At 34.9% G+C, this 16,049-nt stretch overlaps 5 protein-coding genes, 3 long non-coding RNA genes and 1 other non-coding gene across 11 annotated transcripts; 3 read left to right on the top strand and 6 right to left on the bottom strand.

The window, feature by feature from the left end:
• Positions 1-325: 325 nt before the first annotated feature.
• AT3G55540 (nuclear transport factor 2 (NTF2) family protein) lies at positions 326-1,722 on the bottom strand (the record flags this gene model as incomplete). Its single annotated transcript, NM_115411.1, has 4 exons — positions 326-697; positions 782-912; positions 1,036-1,303; positions 1,489-1,722. 4 exons carry the CDS (start codon positions 1,720-1,722, stop codon positions 326-328), a joined length of 1,005 nt encoding a protein of 334 aa, NP_191113.1.
• A 614-nt stretch (positions 1,723-2,336) lies between these two features.
• Positions 2,337-4,814, top strand: SDIR1 (RING/U-box superfamily protein). The gene is made up of 9 exons (NM_115410.3): positions 2,337-2,481; positions 2,729-2,832; positions 2,906-2,960; positions 3,039-3,091; positions 3,179-3,407; positions 3,505-3,616; positions 4,101-4,146; positions 4,311-4,430; positions 4,515-4,814. Exons 2-9 carry the CDS (start codon positions 2,752-2,754, stop codon positions 4,638-4,640), a joined length of 822 nt encoding a protein of 273 aa, NP_191112.1. The 5' UTR covers positions 2,337-2,481; positions 2,729-2,751; the 3' UTR covers positions 4,641-4,814.
• AT3G08525 lies at positions 3,643-4,074 on the bottom strand. The gene has a single exon (NR_141460.1). It is a non-coding gene; the product is annotated as an other RNA (long non-coding RNA).
• On the bottom strand, positions 4,595-6,279 carry AT3G55520 (FKBP-like peptidyl-prolyl cis-trans isomerase family protein; the record flags this gene model as incomplete). Of its 3 annotated transcripts, none has more annotated exons than NM_115409.3 (6): positions 6,075-6,279; positions 5,655-5,785; positions 5,405-5,538; positions 5,240-5,319; positions 5,056-5,148; positions 4,595-4,968 (listed from the first exon to the last, which is right to left on the bottom strand). In NM_115409.3, exons 2-6 carry the CDS (start codon positions 5,761-5,763, stop codon positions 4,812-4,814), a joined length of 573 nt encoding a protein of 190 aa, NP_191111.1. In that variant the 5' UTR covers positions 5,764-5,785; positions 6,075-6,279. The 3 variants fall into 3 exon arrangements, with proteins under 3 accessions (NP_191111.1, NP_001327833.1, NP_001327834.1); NM_001339734.1 differs by having other exon boundaries at positions 4,812-4,968; positions 5,882-6,279; NM_001339733.1 differs by having other exon boundaries at positions 4,812-4,968; positions 5,655-5,989.
• AT3G08515 lies at positions 5,764-6,095 on the top strand. Its single transcript, NR_141459.1, has one exon. It is a non-coding gene; the product is annotated as an other RNA (long non-coding RNA).
• A 2,259-nt stretch (positions 6,280-8,538) lies between the features above and the next one.
• RTFL7 (ROTUNDIFOLIA like 7) lies at positions 8,539-9,677 on the bottom strand. Its single transcript, NM_001339732.1, has one exon. The coding sequence runs from the start codon at positions 9,015-9,017 to the stop codon at positions 8,778-8,780; it is 240 nt and encodes a 79-aa protein (NP_001319758.1). The 5' UTR covers positions 9,018-9,677; the 3' UTR covers positions 8,539-8,777.
• Positions 9,678-11,912: 2,235 nt separating this feature from the next.
• Positions 11,913-12,036, bottom strand: MIR172d. Its single transcript, NR_141689.1, has one exon. It is a non-coding gene; the product is annotated as a microRNA ath-MIR172d precursor (primary transcript).
• A 2,181-nt stretch (positions 12,037-14,217) lies between these two features.
• Positions 14,218-15,055, bottom strand: AT3G08495. The gene is made up of 2 exons (NR_141458.1): positions 14,430-15,055; positions 14,218-14,321 (listed from the first exon to the last, which is right to left on the bottom strand). It is a non-coding gene; the product is annotated as an other RNA (long non-coding RNA).
• AT3G55513 (uncharacterized protein) lies at positions 14,520-15,068 on the top strand (the record flags this gene model as incomplete). Its single annotated transcript, NM_001339731.1, has 2 exons — positions 14,520-14,791; positions 15,006-15,068. Exons 1-2 carry the CDS (start codon positions 14,591-14,593, stop codon positions 15,066-15,068), a joined length of 264 nt encoding a protein of 87 aa, NP_001326971.1. The 5' UTR covers positions 14,520-14,590.
• Between the last annotated feature and the right edge of the window lie 981 nt (positions 15,069-16,049).

The following is a 16,049-nucleotide window of genomic DNA, read 5'->3' as shown; positions in this document are numbered from 1 at the left end:
GTAAAATATTTTTATCATATGCTGTTGCTTAATATTTTGAGTTGATCGTTGGTCTCAAATCTTGTGGTTAGCGTAACCTGATTTTGAACAATTCATTGCATAAGTTCAAGATTACAACACGAAATAGAGATAAATCATTTTTCAGTCATAGTCTCATAGAACAAATATCTCGGAACAGAGAACAAGGATTCTTCTATGAGAAAAAAAGAAATTTATAAAGCTCAAATAAAAAGAACATAGACGAATAAGGTTTTGTATATAAAAAAAGGACATAAAGGAACAAAATTAAATGCATTTAAAAAAAGAACAACACTAGCATAAACTATTAGTGGGGGTAATTTTGCGTGTCTATGTTGTTAAAATAAGAGAGTAGCTTCCCCTTCTTAACCATGAAGTAAGGAAGCTCGACATCAGTACTAGGTTTTGCAGCGGACTGGCTCGAGCTTTCAAGTGTGTCTCGAGGGGTAACATCAACATAACGGAGGATGTCATTGTAGATGACATAAGACCCATTGTGACAACGTGTCACATAGAAAAATTGCAAGAACTTTCTCTCTGTTTTGTCGTCTAGAGTCACGAAACCGCAAACCATGATAAACATTCTATCTTTAAAGGATCTGCTGATCTGATAATCCACACTATTCAATATAAAATTAGAAGCCCTCTTATGCTCATTTGAGACCCTCTTGTTGATTGCCTGCACCAAAAAACTAACCCCTTAGATTTATTCCACTAAAATTTCTCTAGAAATACATTGGAATTAGGAACTTTTGCAACTTACATCGAGGCCAGGCATCTCGACCATTGTTCTACCAGAAGTCGAAGTCGGTCTGCTCATAATACTTTCATTGACATACATCAAACCAAGTTCCTCACGCATAGGCAACTCGTAGTAAACCTTGACAAATCCAGCTGCAAAATCTGCTTATATATATAGTCACACCAAAACTAAGTTAGTAAGTTTTGTAATCTCATGAAGCTAAACACTTACTATTCTAAAATTGAATATCAAACACAATTTATACAGCTGTTTACCGGATTCAGGAACAGAAGGTAATGCTGGTATTGAATCGATATAGCGGAGGAAATCATTGACAATGGCATAAGACCTATCTTGACGACGAGCTAAATACAAAGATTGAACAAATCTCCTCCTCACTTGTTTGTCTTTACAAGTCAAGAAACCAGTAACCATGATAAATGCTCCATCTTCAGAACTGGTATTGCAACTCTGAGCAGCAAAACTCATCACATCAAACGAAGCACCTTCATAGTCGCATGAAACGATTTGCTCCTGAATTGCCTGCACCATCAAAAAATTGTTTGTCCTTATAAATCGTTTACAGCTTTTTTCAAGTTTATACGTTTTGAAAACGTTAAAAATATAACTAAAAGAATTATTGTTATAAAATATAATTACTCCCAACCAGAACATCAAACTAAAAACAGAAACTCATGAGAAAGATTTGATCTGATTAATGACAATACCTCAGGCGATGTAAAAGACATCATTGTACCATCAGGACCGGGTCTAGTCATAACACTGTCGTCGGCATACCACATCATCTGAACTACCTCGGGATAGACTCCTAGATTCAGGAAGTAAGATTGGAGAAAGCAATTGGCTAATGCTTCGGAAGTATTTAAGTTCGTGAAGTGGGATTGAATAAAGCCATTGGCTAACAATACGGAAGGATCAACATCTTTGATCATGGAATCCATATCTGCACCAGTAATTATGCCCTAGGGGAGACGAAGAAATATCCAAAGTAAACCCTAGCTAGATATCAAAATCTCTTAAAAACAAACTTATCTCTCTGTTGAGATCAACCGCTGATCTATAGGCTAAAGGAATCACCGGAAGAGAGAGAGAGAGAGGAAAGAGGCGGAAGTTGTGACTTGTGAGACGGTTTGGATTTTGGAAACCTACGTTCCATTGAACTTCTTTATATATTGGTTTTTCATTATGGGATATAGTAATATCTTTATAAAAAAAAAAAAAAAAATTATATATATATATATATCTTTAATACATTATTAAATTAAATAATATACGGATAGGAATTACTATAAATCTTTATAAAATAAAAATAAAAGGAGAAGTCCCTTTTATCTAATTTGGATGGTTAATTTGTGAATTTTCCATATTTATCTAATTTCGATTTGAAACATATCCAACGTTAAGTCAGATTCTTGTGGTGAAATTATTGCATCATAACATAAAGTCATGAGAGTAGGAGAGAAAGTAATAAGTGGCAACATCAAAACGACGACGTTTTTAAGCTAGTGCGTCAGCAACAGTTAAACCATATGAAGTTAATGGTCTGTGTTAATGAAGACAAAAACTATATCCTCAGGTTAGCGATAACTCGGTCCGAGTCGACTCGGTCCGACAAGCGATTTTCGTGACTCCGTCGTCACCACGCCTATGTTAAGTGAGTAAATCCGACTCTTCTCCGTAGAGATTTCTCCTACTTTCAGGTGAATTTCTCCTCCGATCTCTAGCTCCGTTCAATTTTTTTGATCCATGAATGAAACCTTCTCATTTTCAATCTCTTGGCTTATGTGAAAAGATTCGTGTTATTGTTTTGTTTGGATCAGCATAGGGTTTAAATGCCTCTCCTTTATTGCTGTGATCAACATGGTTTCTCGAATTCTAGTTTATAGAGTTTTGAATTAATTTGATAGAACCAAATATAGATTCAGTGGCAATTGTTTTCTTTTGCAGGCTCTCTTGTGAATTTGGAAGACATGAGCTTTGTTTTCCGGGGAAGTAGAGGAGATTTAGAAAGCGGATTCTCGGGTGGTTTTCTACCCGAAAGACGAGCTATGGTATGCTTTCTTGAAAACATATACAATGGTTTTTGTTAGAATGATACTTATTGCAAGTGTCTTTTGGTATCAGCGTGTTCATGGAGCTCGACCAGTTAATTCTAATTCCCTCGCTTTTCTGGTTACAGGTAAATTCAAACTTTCACCTTCTATGTTATCTTCAGTTGTGATGTTGTTAATACTTGTGTTTGGTTTGTGTATTTCAGTTCTTTTGCTGTTTATGATTCTCAATTCGCATCAGATGCCTCCTAATTTCCTGGTATGATTAAATACGTGAGTTAAAGTTTTTTCCTTTTGAGTTAGTCGTCTTTCGGGTGTGAGTTTGACATTTCCATTAATTTTGTAGCTGTGGCTTGTGCTTGGGGTGTTTTTGATGGCAACGACGCTTAGGATGTATGCTACTTGCCAACAACTTCAAGCTCATGCTCAGGCTCAGGCTGCAGCAGCAAGTGGCCTCTTTAGCCATACTGAGCTGAGGTTGCATGTGCCTCCTTCCATTGCTCTTGCTACGAGAGGGCGTCTTCAGGGACTTAGGCTCCAGCTGGCTCTTCTTGATCGGGAATTTGATGACTTAGGTCAGTATCATCCGCTTGTTCCTTTTTATTAGTCTATAGTTTAGTAGTTTGCTTTCTATGGTTGAAGTCTGAGACAAAAGTTGTTCTGCTGCAACAGATTATGAAACTTTAAGAGCACTTGATTCTGATAATGTTTCCACAACTTCTATGAGCGAGGAAGAGATAAATGCACTTCCAGTTCACAAGTACAAGGTGTTGGATCCTGAAAAGTGAGTCAATATTGTACCTTGTTTCTCTTTTAACAGTTTAAAATGCTTTCAAATGTGGAAACATTGAGGAATTAAGAAAATAGTAAGTTAGGATGATGTGATATAGCAACTTGTATAGACCTTAACTTCCTTAACAGGGGAAGGTGGGGTGGTAGAATATACAACTTAATAAGTTAGAAACTGATATTGTACTTAGGTTTATTGTTTGCTTTGCTAAACGGAACATGTAAGGTATTGATTGTCCATTGAGTTACTAAAGATTTGTTTTTCAATAGAATCTTCTAAAATCATGAGTTCCGTTGATCCCATCACTTCTTTGGTTAATCGTCAGGCGCTAGTTTTATTGTGGAATGAACATTTAAAATTTGTTACTGAGTGAAACTTTTCTCAGTTTTCATAGCTCAACGCCTTTTTGTTTTCTTTCTAATTATTGTGAATGAATCTGTATTCATGGTTTTTGTCTTGCGTTCGCTTTTGTTGACAGTGGTTGCTCTTTGGCAAAGCAAGCGTCAACCTCATCCTCAGCTGAGGTATATGACATATTTACATTTCCCCCCACCCCACACACAAAAAATAGCCGATATACAAAAATCACATTTGAACTGGTCAATACTCATATGCTCGGTAAAAAGTTCTTGCTAAGTGGCTAACAATGTCTTAATTTTTCATGTCGTTTTCCTCTTATTCAAAGCAGAAGATGCTAGATTCTGCCAATGAAAGTAAAAAAGGAACAGAAGATGAGCTCACATGTAGTGTTTGCCTAGAACAAGTTACCGTAGGGGAAATCGTTCGCACCTTACCTTGTTTGCATCAGGTTTCCATTTTTACTTTTATCTTAAACTGAAAATCTTCCAGCTCTTTACTGTGTCACGACTCAGACATATATCCGTTTGCTCAGTTTCATGCAGGATGTATCGATCCATGGTTGAGACAGCAAGGAACATGTCCTGTCTGTAAATTTAGAGCTCATTCAGGATGGCAAGAACAAGATGAGATTGATGATGATGCTTCCGACATGGTTTGAAAAGTTTGGTTTCGAACACTTGTTTATGTTATTAATGTGCGTGCGAATTAAACCCCAAACAAATCATGTAATGGTCAATAACTCAATATGATGTAACTGATGACTCTCCCTTTCCAAAAGTTTGATTTAGATTCATCATGAAATAGTAGTGACAGGTCTTTTGCATTCGACTTATTTAGCTTTGCCTTTGCCTTTTCCTTTGCCTGGACCTTTCTTAGCGTCTAGCTTAGCTTGAATCCTAGCAGCTGCAGCAGCTTTTGCTTCTTCTCTCTTTTTCTTATCATCCTCTTTCGCAGCTGCAGCAATCTCTCTCTGCTTCTTCAGATCTCTGCAACCATGAAGCAAAAAAGTTTTCATATTTACACACATGATAACAAGTCAAAAGTTAGGTCCAAATGGTATTTATAATACTTACTCTAGCCTGGCTCTCTCTTCAGAAACACTTCCAACACTAGCACCTTTCCTCGGTCTACAAGCAACCAATTCCACCTCGAAAATCAAAGTTGCACTGCAATTACCAAAAATCTCAATTACAAAAACAAAAAAAAAACTGTCACACTCCCTTGAACGAGATGCAAGAAGTTTGGAACATAACATACTCAGGTGGGATGTCGGGAGGAGACCCGGCTCTTCCGTAAGCATATTCTGGCTTACATGTAATTTTTGCAACTTCTCCAACCTGTAAAAAAAATCAAATCAGTTGTATATAATAACTGAAGCGTTCAGATTATAAGGATAGAAGAAAGACTCAAAATTGTAGAAACCTTCATGGTTTTAAGAGCAATGTCCCAAGAACGGATAACACTGCCTGTTCCTAACTCAAAGGAGAAAACAAGATTGTCTTCGCGAGTAGTGTCGAAAACCTTTTCGTCTTCAGCCAAGATACCCTCATAATGAACTAAGTTAAAATCAAACAAGGTTATGGTCCTTCATCAACACATATAATTAGGAGTAGCATAAGCAGTAGATGAACAATATATTGACCCTGATCACTAGTCAATCTTAAGAACATACCATCGACAACAGGAAGATCATCAGAGGGTGAAATAGCATCAGGTTTGGCACTCCTTACAATCTTTTTCAAGACGCCACCATCTCCACTCAAATCGATTGCATCACCCATAGCTTCAAAGGTTCAAAGAAACCTAATTCACATAAAAAACAAACCTTTTCATATAAAATAACAATTACTGGATAACTGGAATATAAACAGATACGTTTCAGTACTCATAAACACATACACAATTACATCAACTAAAGTGTAGAATCATTTCTGAGTGAGTTTATCATTATCTCAGCTCACCAACACAAAATCAGTAAAATCTTATAAATTGAGTGAATGGATAGTTCTGCAGATAAACAAATATATGAATTCAAAATCAAACAGCAGACGAATCGTAACTAAAGGTGTAAGCTTTAGATTCTCGAACTCACCCGATTCGAAGAAAGATGAATAGTATTCGATCCGATACGAAAACGGAAGAAGCAAATGTGTAGTGACGAAGTGATAACCGGAAAGAGATCGCCGTAGAGATCGGTGGCCATAGACTGTCCAAAGAGTATCGGATTTTTCCTAGAATCGGCTTCTTCTTCTTCTTCTTCTTTCTCTAATCCGATGCTTTTGACGTCACGTGTTATTGTTCTCTAGGGACCGGTGCTAAAATTCATATTTGTAGCCCATTAGGCCCATCATGTTTTCAAGAGGTCTTATCTATTTAACTGAAGAGCAACAACAGAAGTTAGCCCATTAGGCCCATTATATTTCTATTGGCCAATATGCTGCTCGTTCTCTTATTTATTTATTTTTGTCTTAAGACTAAACAAATCTCACGTCAGTTGTCACTTTTTAAAAAATTATAAGTTGTAAATTTGTAATCTCCAATAATTAGGAGTGAACTTAAAGTACAAAAGAGTCCCCAAAGTGCAATTTAACAGTGAAAGTCAAAACGGAATATCGTCGGCGTGTTGTTGTCTAAGAAGAGAGAGCTGATAAACAAATCAAAATCAAGCATGCTAATGAACAATCAATTTTTTTTTATAATCATTTATCATAGATCCCTTCCGATTTGTGGGGGATGGCTCATAAAGTCTAGTTTTCCAATCAGTGACTAAACTATTTTAATTTGTCTCTTTATACATAGTGGAATTGAAATATACTTATTATATACTATCTTTTTTATAATTGTTCAATGCCGCCATTACTCTTTTCTTAAGTATACACAATTTAGGAAAAAAGTGTTATTCACCGTCGCAATGATCAAACATCCACCATATATTGAAAATTTTAATAGGAAAATTAAATCGGACCCATTTGAATCTCTATATGTTTAAAGGCAGCCAATTTCTTCATAGAGAGGTGTAGGTATAATCCATAAAATTTGTAGACTATAAATAACGACATGACTTGAATATTTAAACCCTTCTTGTCAAACTTGATTAGTCCCAAACTTGTATGTGGTGTGCTATATACATGAATAACAAAAATATAATTTAGGATGGTAGTTGTACATAATTCAAAAACTGATGTGAGCAGATATGTTGAGATAGTGGTCATATATATATATAGAACACCCAAAATTCATCTGTATAATCATTGCCAGAATAATTGAAAGATTCTTAATTAAAAAAAAAAAAAGAGATCATTGAAGGTCAAACGTTAAAAAACCTAAATTTTTTGAAAACCTACTAATTAATCGTAATGTCACCACAAAGCTAAGTATCAAAAGTAAAACAATAGCTACATCGAGAAACTCGACGATTAGAAAAACACGAATAATGTAGTACAAAGGAACAAAGAGAAAAGATTCCAACACACTCAAATATACACCTACATAATTTATTTTTTCGATTGTATCATGTATAAATGACAAATGTAAAAGGTATTCACATGTTTTTTTAAAAAAGTTCGAGAAATTCAGATCTAAGTCCTAATTTTTGTAGACATGGGATCATTCTTTAATTAATATATTCCTTTTAAGAATACCGGGTCCTCTAGGTGGACTCGAACTAGATAATTCTCTTCTAAAGAAACTGCTAAACCAAAAATCACTTAATCGGATGACGAAAACATATAGTTTAAAGTACCAATCATTCTTTTCAATCTAGCCTCCCAAATGCGAATCCCAAAATTGTTGTGCTACTGGAAAATATCATTGAACGCGATAGTTGCCTTGCACTTGTAAGTGAAAAAAAAAACAATAAAATACCTCTATGTAAACAAATAAGTTGATGAGAACTATCTAGAAACATATTTTCTATAAAATATCATCACTTCTTCAGCAGTAGCTCGATGGGGAGGACTCTAGCAGTAGTGACATTCTTTCTTAAAGAAACTCCATCGTTCTAGCACCAGCTCTGTTTATTTAATCATTTATTTATTGTAGCTATTAGCCTATTAAGAACAATAATTAATCTGGTCATAGTGATTACAATGGAAATTGCGGGACCAAATATTACGTAGTGGTTTTATAAATCTGAATATGTGTTCTTGTTTAAAATATTTCTTCTTGTAGTATTTAAGAGGCAGCTATTTCATGTAATGTTGGACTACGTAATCCAGAGCATAATCCATTGTATAAAATAAGTGTCTTCATATTTATGTAAGCTAATCTTTGTTTCTGGCTAAAAAGAAGAAGATTCTTTGAATTGTATTACTTTAAAAAGATAATCTTTTATACTTCGCATGTTCAATCCACTATAGTATAACAACATTATTCTTTTAGAACATTTCGAAGTTACCATAATTGTCCATTGACTTCAATGATGTTCGAAAATCCTAATCACATTTGATTTTTTTTAGATTTGAACCCTTTTGATTATATTTTAATAATCTTTACTCTAGTCTTGACACATTTAAGTCATAACTCGTGATCTGAACATATCGGCGTAAGACAATAATAAGAAAAACGAATCTAATTCACCATTTTATACTAATTGCTTTCTATCCTCTACATGTTCAAGTGCATACACTGAAACTGATGAGTGATGACCAAAAGCAAACACAAACACAAACATTCAAATCTAAATTACAACCAGAAGTAGAATCATTTATGTACATTTTGTGTCTAATCTACTCTTAAAATAAAGTTCAAAACAGAAGCAAGAAAAAGAAGAGAAAGATAGGGTTTTGACGTTGATTTAGGAGTGGTCAGAGTTGTTATTATTATGATCAGTCCAGCAAATAAGCATAACGACGCATCTCCTCATGATGTAAAAGCGAGCTCTTTGTTCTTTCACCAATCTCCCACACTTCCTCGTGAAACCGTATTTCCCCTGTTTCTGTCTAGAGGAACGCGTGGTGTTCAACGCGCCTCCGTTGTCTCCAAGACTTTCCTTTTTCGATAGCTGCAACTGTGCCGAGTTTCTCAGTCGAGACATTTGCCTGAAGATTCTTAGACTTCTGATCTTGCTAGGAGACTGATGGATTTGAGAGTTTTCTCGAATATGGGATTCAGCAAAGTTAAAGAGAGAGTTAAGGAAAAGAGTGTAGGGGGTACTTCCGCATTTATAATGGTTAACAGTTAAATATCCTTTTGAACACACACAAAACAAACAAAAAAACGGTTTGACTAGAAAGAACAATTAAAATAACACTAAGTAATGAGCTTTCATTTGAATATTAAACGCTAACTTTATTTCCCCAAAAATATAGTCTTGTTTTTTAAAAATATGGGATTATTTAGAGGCACCTATTGCTGAAAACCTCAATAACTCACGTAGTAAAAAATTTAACCAAAAAAAAACTAAACATGCAAAAAACAAATGTGAAAAGTTAAAAATCCAAAGAAACAAAAAAAAAAAAAAACGGGTACAGTACTACAGAAGTCAGAAAATAGGAAAAGCTTAAGCGGAAAAAGAGAGATTTTAAAGGCATCAAAGCAAATCTAAACTCTCACTGACCTTTTTCTCTGCAACTGTAACTGTTTATTTGCTTTCTCAGTACAAATTCATTATTCCACCAACAACAGTCATATTCACTCCACAACATAAGGACAAGAAAAAACAGAGGTCCAAAAAAAAACTAAGACTTATATAAGAATATTGGTACACTCGGATTAATTTCGTAATCGTATTGATGATTTATATTCTTGTAATTTTCAGAAGTCATTATCGCTTAACAGTTGCATTGAATATAAAAAGCAGAGACGTATCTATAGAAAATCCATATTAGTCAAACACCAAATCTTGTTCCAATCATTGTGATCAGGATGACAATCACCAATAACACTAAGTCACTAATCCGAATCTCTTACTGTATACTTCATAGATGCTAACCATTACTAATTATCTCACGAGTATCGTACGAGTCTCCAATTTAACCTAGCCCCTGGGTCACTAGATTTTCGTAGATTAAAGTAGTGAACTCAACAAAAACTATTTTGATTAGCAAAAGTGTCTTAGGAGGAGTGGAGGACCGAGGGTTAAGAAAAATAGTAGTATGTGCATACACCGATAGTTGAGGCCCAAAATTAAAGGCCCAAATTTACAAAGGCCTTAATTGTCCAATGCTATTAATTGGGATAAGCATAAAATTAAACGACCAATCACCAGATTAAATCCCTAAGATTCCAAATGTGCGTAACATTACCTTTAGAAAAGTTTAACAACGTCTAAATAATGATACCACCATTCACAACGAAAGTCTTTACATCTTACGATATCACTAAGGTCGACGTTTGCAACTTAAAACGCACACTTTAAATTACAATAAACGAATTCACAGACCACCCAAACTTTAACAGCATAACCGGCCCAAAAACTCGTACTAATGATAATCTTGCAAAATTGCTTAGTTTAGTAATTAAGCCCCAATTTTGACGTTAGACCCATATCGGATAAAAACGCGTTTTCAAACCTAACTATAATTTGGGTAGTCTGAATTAATTTTTATCCAAGTTTTTGACCTTCTAGTATTATTTTACATCTTAGCCAACCATTCCATTGATGATTATTTGTAGATAAACTCATTTGTTTGGAATATTGAAAAAAGGATCCATGACTCAAACCTTCATCACTTGCTTCATGTTTGGAGTAACTCATCATGCATATGCTCGACAAAACAAACTAAAACCTTTTGGTGTTGTAATTTTTATCCAAGTCCACATATCAGAAATTCACACATCAGTGAGATCAAACGTTTATAATTAGGAAGCAAGTTTGATTTAATTAGAATTCTCATCTGTATAAATCTTTGAAAATCAAGATTACCCACACACAGTTTTGTTTTTACGTAGATGTGGACTTTTCCATCAATAAAATGGTATCCATGTTATTAAAAATTCTTAGTAGATCTTAAATGTTAATACAAATACATGAGCGAATCTTTGCAGCAGAGAACAACTGCACAACAAGCAACGTACACAAACTAATCTCTTTCTCATATATAAACCTTTCTCATATGTAAAATTTCGATTTCATATACAGATTCAGGTAGATCATAGTTCGAGTTGGCACTACTACATTTAGATTCAGATTTAAGACCCTAAACAAAACAATAAGAAATAAAAAACAAGAAAAAGAAATGAGATTCTTCTCAAATCCGATTTAGGAATCAAATTCGAAATATATGTATAGATCCAAAGTCGAGAACTCTTATAAGAATTATACAAACCTGTCACATACATCACATCATCATCTACTACATTAGAGAAACATATATAGAGATCTAATCACATACATAAAGAAACATGGACACGAAAAACAAGGGGTTTGGTTTCACATGAAGATGAGTCATTTGATTAACCAGTGGACAAAGAGAAGAGACATAACCAGATGTAACCGAACATAAAACAACAGACATATACATGCTCCTTCATACATATGTCCAATTCCTCCAAACCCTTTCAGTCATTATTATATAAATCAAATTTATGCATTTATGAATCACCTTGAGTCTACAGAAACAGGTCTTATATACTTTGTCGTTAGAAAGAAAACCCTAAAACCTTTTTGGAAATTTTCAGGATCTATCCATCGTGCAGCAAAAAGTTTTTTTAAAAAAAAAAAGATCTATAAGCAAGGGTTCACTTAATCAATTGAGAGTAGTATATACATATTCGTTTTTCAAATCATTCATCATCGTTTTGTCCACAAATATGTTTATACACACACAAATCTATTATATATATATGTGTGCTTATATATATATAATCATATGCATACCTGTGAAATAAGTTTCACCTCAAGTTATCATATCGGAGGATTCTACATATGAGGATCTGGATTTCTGATTAACCACATGATGAAAATGGAAAAAAAGACCCTAGATAAGTAAGCCATTTAATTGCCGCTGCAGCATCATCAAGATTCTCAAACCAAAAAATAAAGGCTCAAAAGAAAACCCATAAGAGAATCTGATTTCTGAATCTTGAAGATGTTGCAATAGCAAACAATGACTGCCACTAACTTCAGAATCTGAAGTCATCAACATGCTAACCCTAATAGTAAAGACTAAAGAGATCTGAAGGAGAGGAAGAGATTTAGGGTGAAGAAAGTAGGAAAGGGTAAAGTGTTTAAATAGAAGAAAGAGAAAGAGATCAACGGTTGAGATTTTCTTGAATATTAGAGAGAGAGAGAGAGAGGGAGAGAGATTAGGGAAACAGTTGCACATCGTAATCGAAGATACCAAATATACCAAAGCTCATTAACACTCACTGTGGCCATAATTAATTAAAAAGGCAAATCTGAGGGATAAAAAGAGAAAGGAATTGAAGATAGAGTAAATTAATGGAGCAAGCAAGAGTGTTAAAAAACGAAGAGAGCAGAGAGATGCGTTGCGTAGCCCACAAGCATTAAGTTTTGTGGATCGATGGAATTGACACATTTGACAGCTCCTTCATCTCTCTCTCTATCACTCGTCACCATTTAGGGTTTAGGGTTTTCTTCAGACGTTTCCTTTCTTTTGGTCCCTCCTCTTACCGTTTCTGCTTCTCTGTCTCTCTCTTTTCTTTTTTTTCTTCATATTTAATTATTGAGTGTTTGAAAAACTTTTTGGGGGTTTTCACATTTTCATGTTTTATTGGTCCTTTTTCGTTTTTCTAAAAAGTGATCATCTTTGCTATTTGGTCTCATCGAATGGCGCTTTTTACCTACAACTTATCTTAAGCCAATATCCAAATAAACAACACTTAACAGAATTATATATTCGAGAGCTTTAATTTGTATATATCCCATATTTGATGAAGAAAGAAAAGACTACTCTCTTGGCTATCCGTTAGACGACAAATTATGCAATAGTCACCAACTTTAATTTGTGTCATATCATATCATACCTATAATAAAAATTAAAAGGCCTGAAACATTTTTTCGCATATATAAAGCCTGTTAGTTCAAGCAAATTGAAATTTCTGAATAATTCAGTGAGTTCCTCAGCTATTTAATATCTTCATCTGATGTCTCCTGCTATAATTAATCAAACAGTTTTGTAGAATCACTCTAACACATAAAAAATAATGTGCATATTTGACTTCATTTAAAAACTAATCGATTTCGTCGGATCGTATGAGATCCCTTGTCATTAGGCTTACTGTTGTGCTGAAAGCTTCCAAAGACCTATTATATCGGCGTCTCATTTGTGATCCTGCCTACGCAATTTTTTGGAACTTGCTGATTTAGGAGAATTGTATTGCAAAAAGTTAGTACTTATTTAAAAAGACTAGGGACATAGATGCAATAAATTTAATCTTTATTAATTAGTCGGACTTTTTTTTTTGGTAAGTATTAATTAATCGGACTTGAAACAATGTGATTTACACTCTACAATTTTTCATGTATATATATAAATATTGATCAAATGTTGAATATCTATGTAAATTATGGTCATAGGAAAAACATTTAGCAATTAGTTTTTACAAATTGGTGTGGACACTTTCCTTTGTTTGCCAACTTAGCGCTAAATGGAGCGATAGCTCAAACAACTTGCCTTATGTAGTGGCATTATATTTGGTGTTTTGGTATTTAAGGGATTCTCCTGCAGGTTCAATTTCTCTAATGATGACAAAAAAGAATTAAACCATAATACGTCAGATAATTAGTTGGTTGAGCCCTGTAGGCTAATTAATTTTCATTAAATATACATACATAATGATCCCTGAGATATGGACTCGTCTAATAGTTCAGCTATACACAAACAAATATGGGAATATAGCTTTAACAATTGCATAACTCCAGATCATTGCTTAGTATACCATAAACTCGTGTACTGTCAGAGAAATATGGGTGAGAAACGAGGATTGGTATTGGCACAAAACCCTAGTGTTGCCCACAAATGAAAATTTTATATTATTGTAGAGATTTTTATAAAAATATCAGTGCGAGTTGCAACGTACCAAGTTGAAGAATAGAAAGAGTAAAAAAAAGAAAGAAGAAACACGAAGATAGAGAAGATGGGACATTGACGTGGCTGCATATGCCATATGGTACGGATACAATGAGAAGTGGAGCCAAAGAGCCTACTACTCCTCCTCGTACGGGACCTTTTTATTTCTTTTTAATTTTTTATTGTCACATCCGTCTCTTCATGTCATTATGTGTACACCACCAATATTTCCGTATTGTTTTCTATAACTATACCATAAATCCGTAACTATAGCATATTGGTGGCCTAATGCAAAGTTGGCTCACTAATGAATAACAACAATCCCAAATGATTTTGTTGTTGCTTTAGCTCTTTCTTGTTTTTTATTCCTTTTTTTTGGCAAGAAATGACTACTAGGTTAAGATTTTTGTGAATACACACTAATTCCTCGACTTTCACTCTCTAAAACCTAATCGCCGCTCTTCTTCAACTTACCGTCTTGGCTAGATCTGACCGGCGCGTGGTGGCTCCTAAAGCGCCAGCGTCGGTCCCCTCTCTTATTTCTTGTCATTGCTTTCTTCGGCTGTGAAGCGTGGTGATTTCGGCGAGGTGGATTGGGTTGTATCGAATCTCAAATCTATCGAGGTTTGGTTCTATGAGACCGAAATTGACATGCCTTAAGGTAGATGGTGAAGATGGAGTCGTCGTTCTCGCCTCTGCCTCATGGTGTGGATCTTCGTTTTGTCTCTGGTCACGTGTTTCATTGCATTGGGAGCACCGGAGGAGGCTCTGGCCTTCTTCCTTCACTGGATCTGAGCAACAACGGCTCCGTTCTCGGTACCTCGGTCCCTCCCTCGTCTCTCATGCTTCCTCTTTGTGTTCATGTGTTTTGGTTATTTGAACGGTTCTGGTGACTAGCTTGATCTCTATTTGGTTGTTCGACTTGTTTACTCGTGCTCCCTGGTTCTAGTGGTGGTCTTTATGGTTTCTTCCCGGTTCGATCTTGTGCTGCTCTCTTTTGAGATTGGTTTCATCCGGTTGAAGATTTGTTTCGCTCCTTGTTTCTACAGTTAAGACCTGATCGAGGTTTGGTCGGTTCAAAGGCTTCTAACGAGGCGTTAAATTGTCGCTGAGTCGATATCGCCGTTTTCGGGAGTAGTAGGGGAATTGATTTGCTTTGCCTTGATTCTCTCTTGCCGGAATAGTAGCTTAGGTTCACTTGGTTGTGAAAGGTAGTATTGCTTCACTATAGGAGGTTTCGCTAGATGTGTTTAGTGTTTGGCTTTGATCATTTGGTTCAAGGGAGCTTTGTGTTGGCAAGTCTTTATCTTTGGAGTTATTTTTAGTCTTGTTTCTGTTTCTATCTTATGCTTCCCTTGTTTGAGCTTAGTTTCCGGGGATTTACTCGTTTTCCGCCGGCTTTGTTTCTGGAAGAGATTATCTCTTGCCGGCTTTATATTCCAAAAACGCATCTTACCTTATATCTTTCAATCGTATTATCTAATGGAAAAATTCAGACGAAAAAAAAAAAAAAAGGTTAAGCTTTTCGTATATTCTACAAACCCTTTTCATTATTCATTAATGATATACAAATGCATATAGAAAAAGACTAACTATATCATACCCTATGGTATAGATACAAACACTAGCTAGAGTCTCAAATATTTTGAAAGTTTTTTTGTAAAAGTATTGCTAAACGTATTAGTTCATAACAATGTTGAACGTTTAATATATATTCGTAATTGATTTCTAATGTTTTTTTCTCAATCAAAAACCATGATCGATGTACTAGACGCACTTACTAAAAAAGGGTATTAGTTGTAAAAACACGTGTTATTCCCACATATCCCTAGTAGCTTAGTATTTTTTATATTTATAAATCTAAAGTGATGGGAGCCTATATTATGCGATGACAACAAAAAGAAAAAGCTTAGGATAACACACATAACCCTAACAAAACAATTTCTTTTGGGAAATGGCTTTGTCCATTTTCAAGTAGAATTTTGGTACTTGCCGAGAAATATAAATGATAGAGGGTTTATGAGATTGATCTAACTATCTAAGCTCGTCTCTACAAATACAAAGTGAATCATGAGTCTTATGACACACTAAAT

Source organism: Arabidopsis thaliana, chromosome 3 (assembly GCF_000001735.4).
Source record: "Arabidopsis thaliana chromosome 3, partial sequence".
Lineage (NCBI taxonomy): Eukaryota > Viridiplantae > Streptophyta > Magnoliopsida > Brassicales > Brassicaceae > Arabidopsis > Arabidopsis thaliana.
Note: the sequence above shows the minus strand (reverse complement) of the source record. Positions and strands in the feature narration are given on the sequence as shown.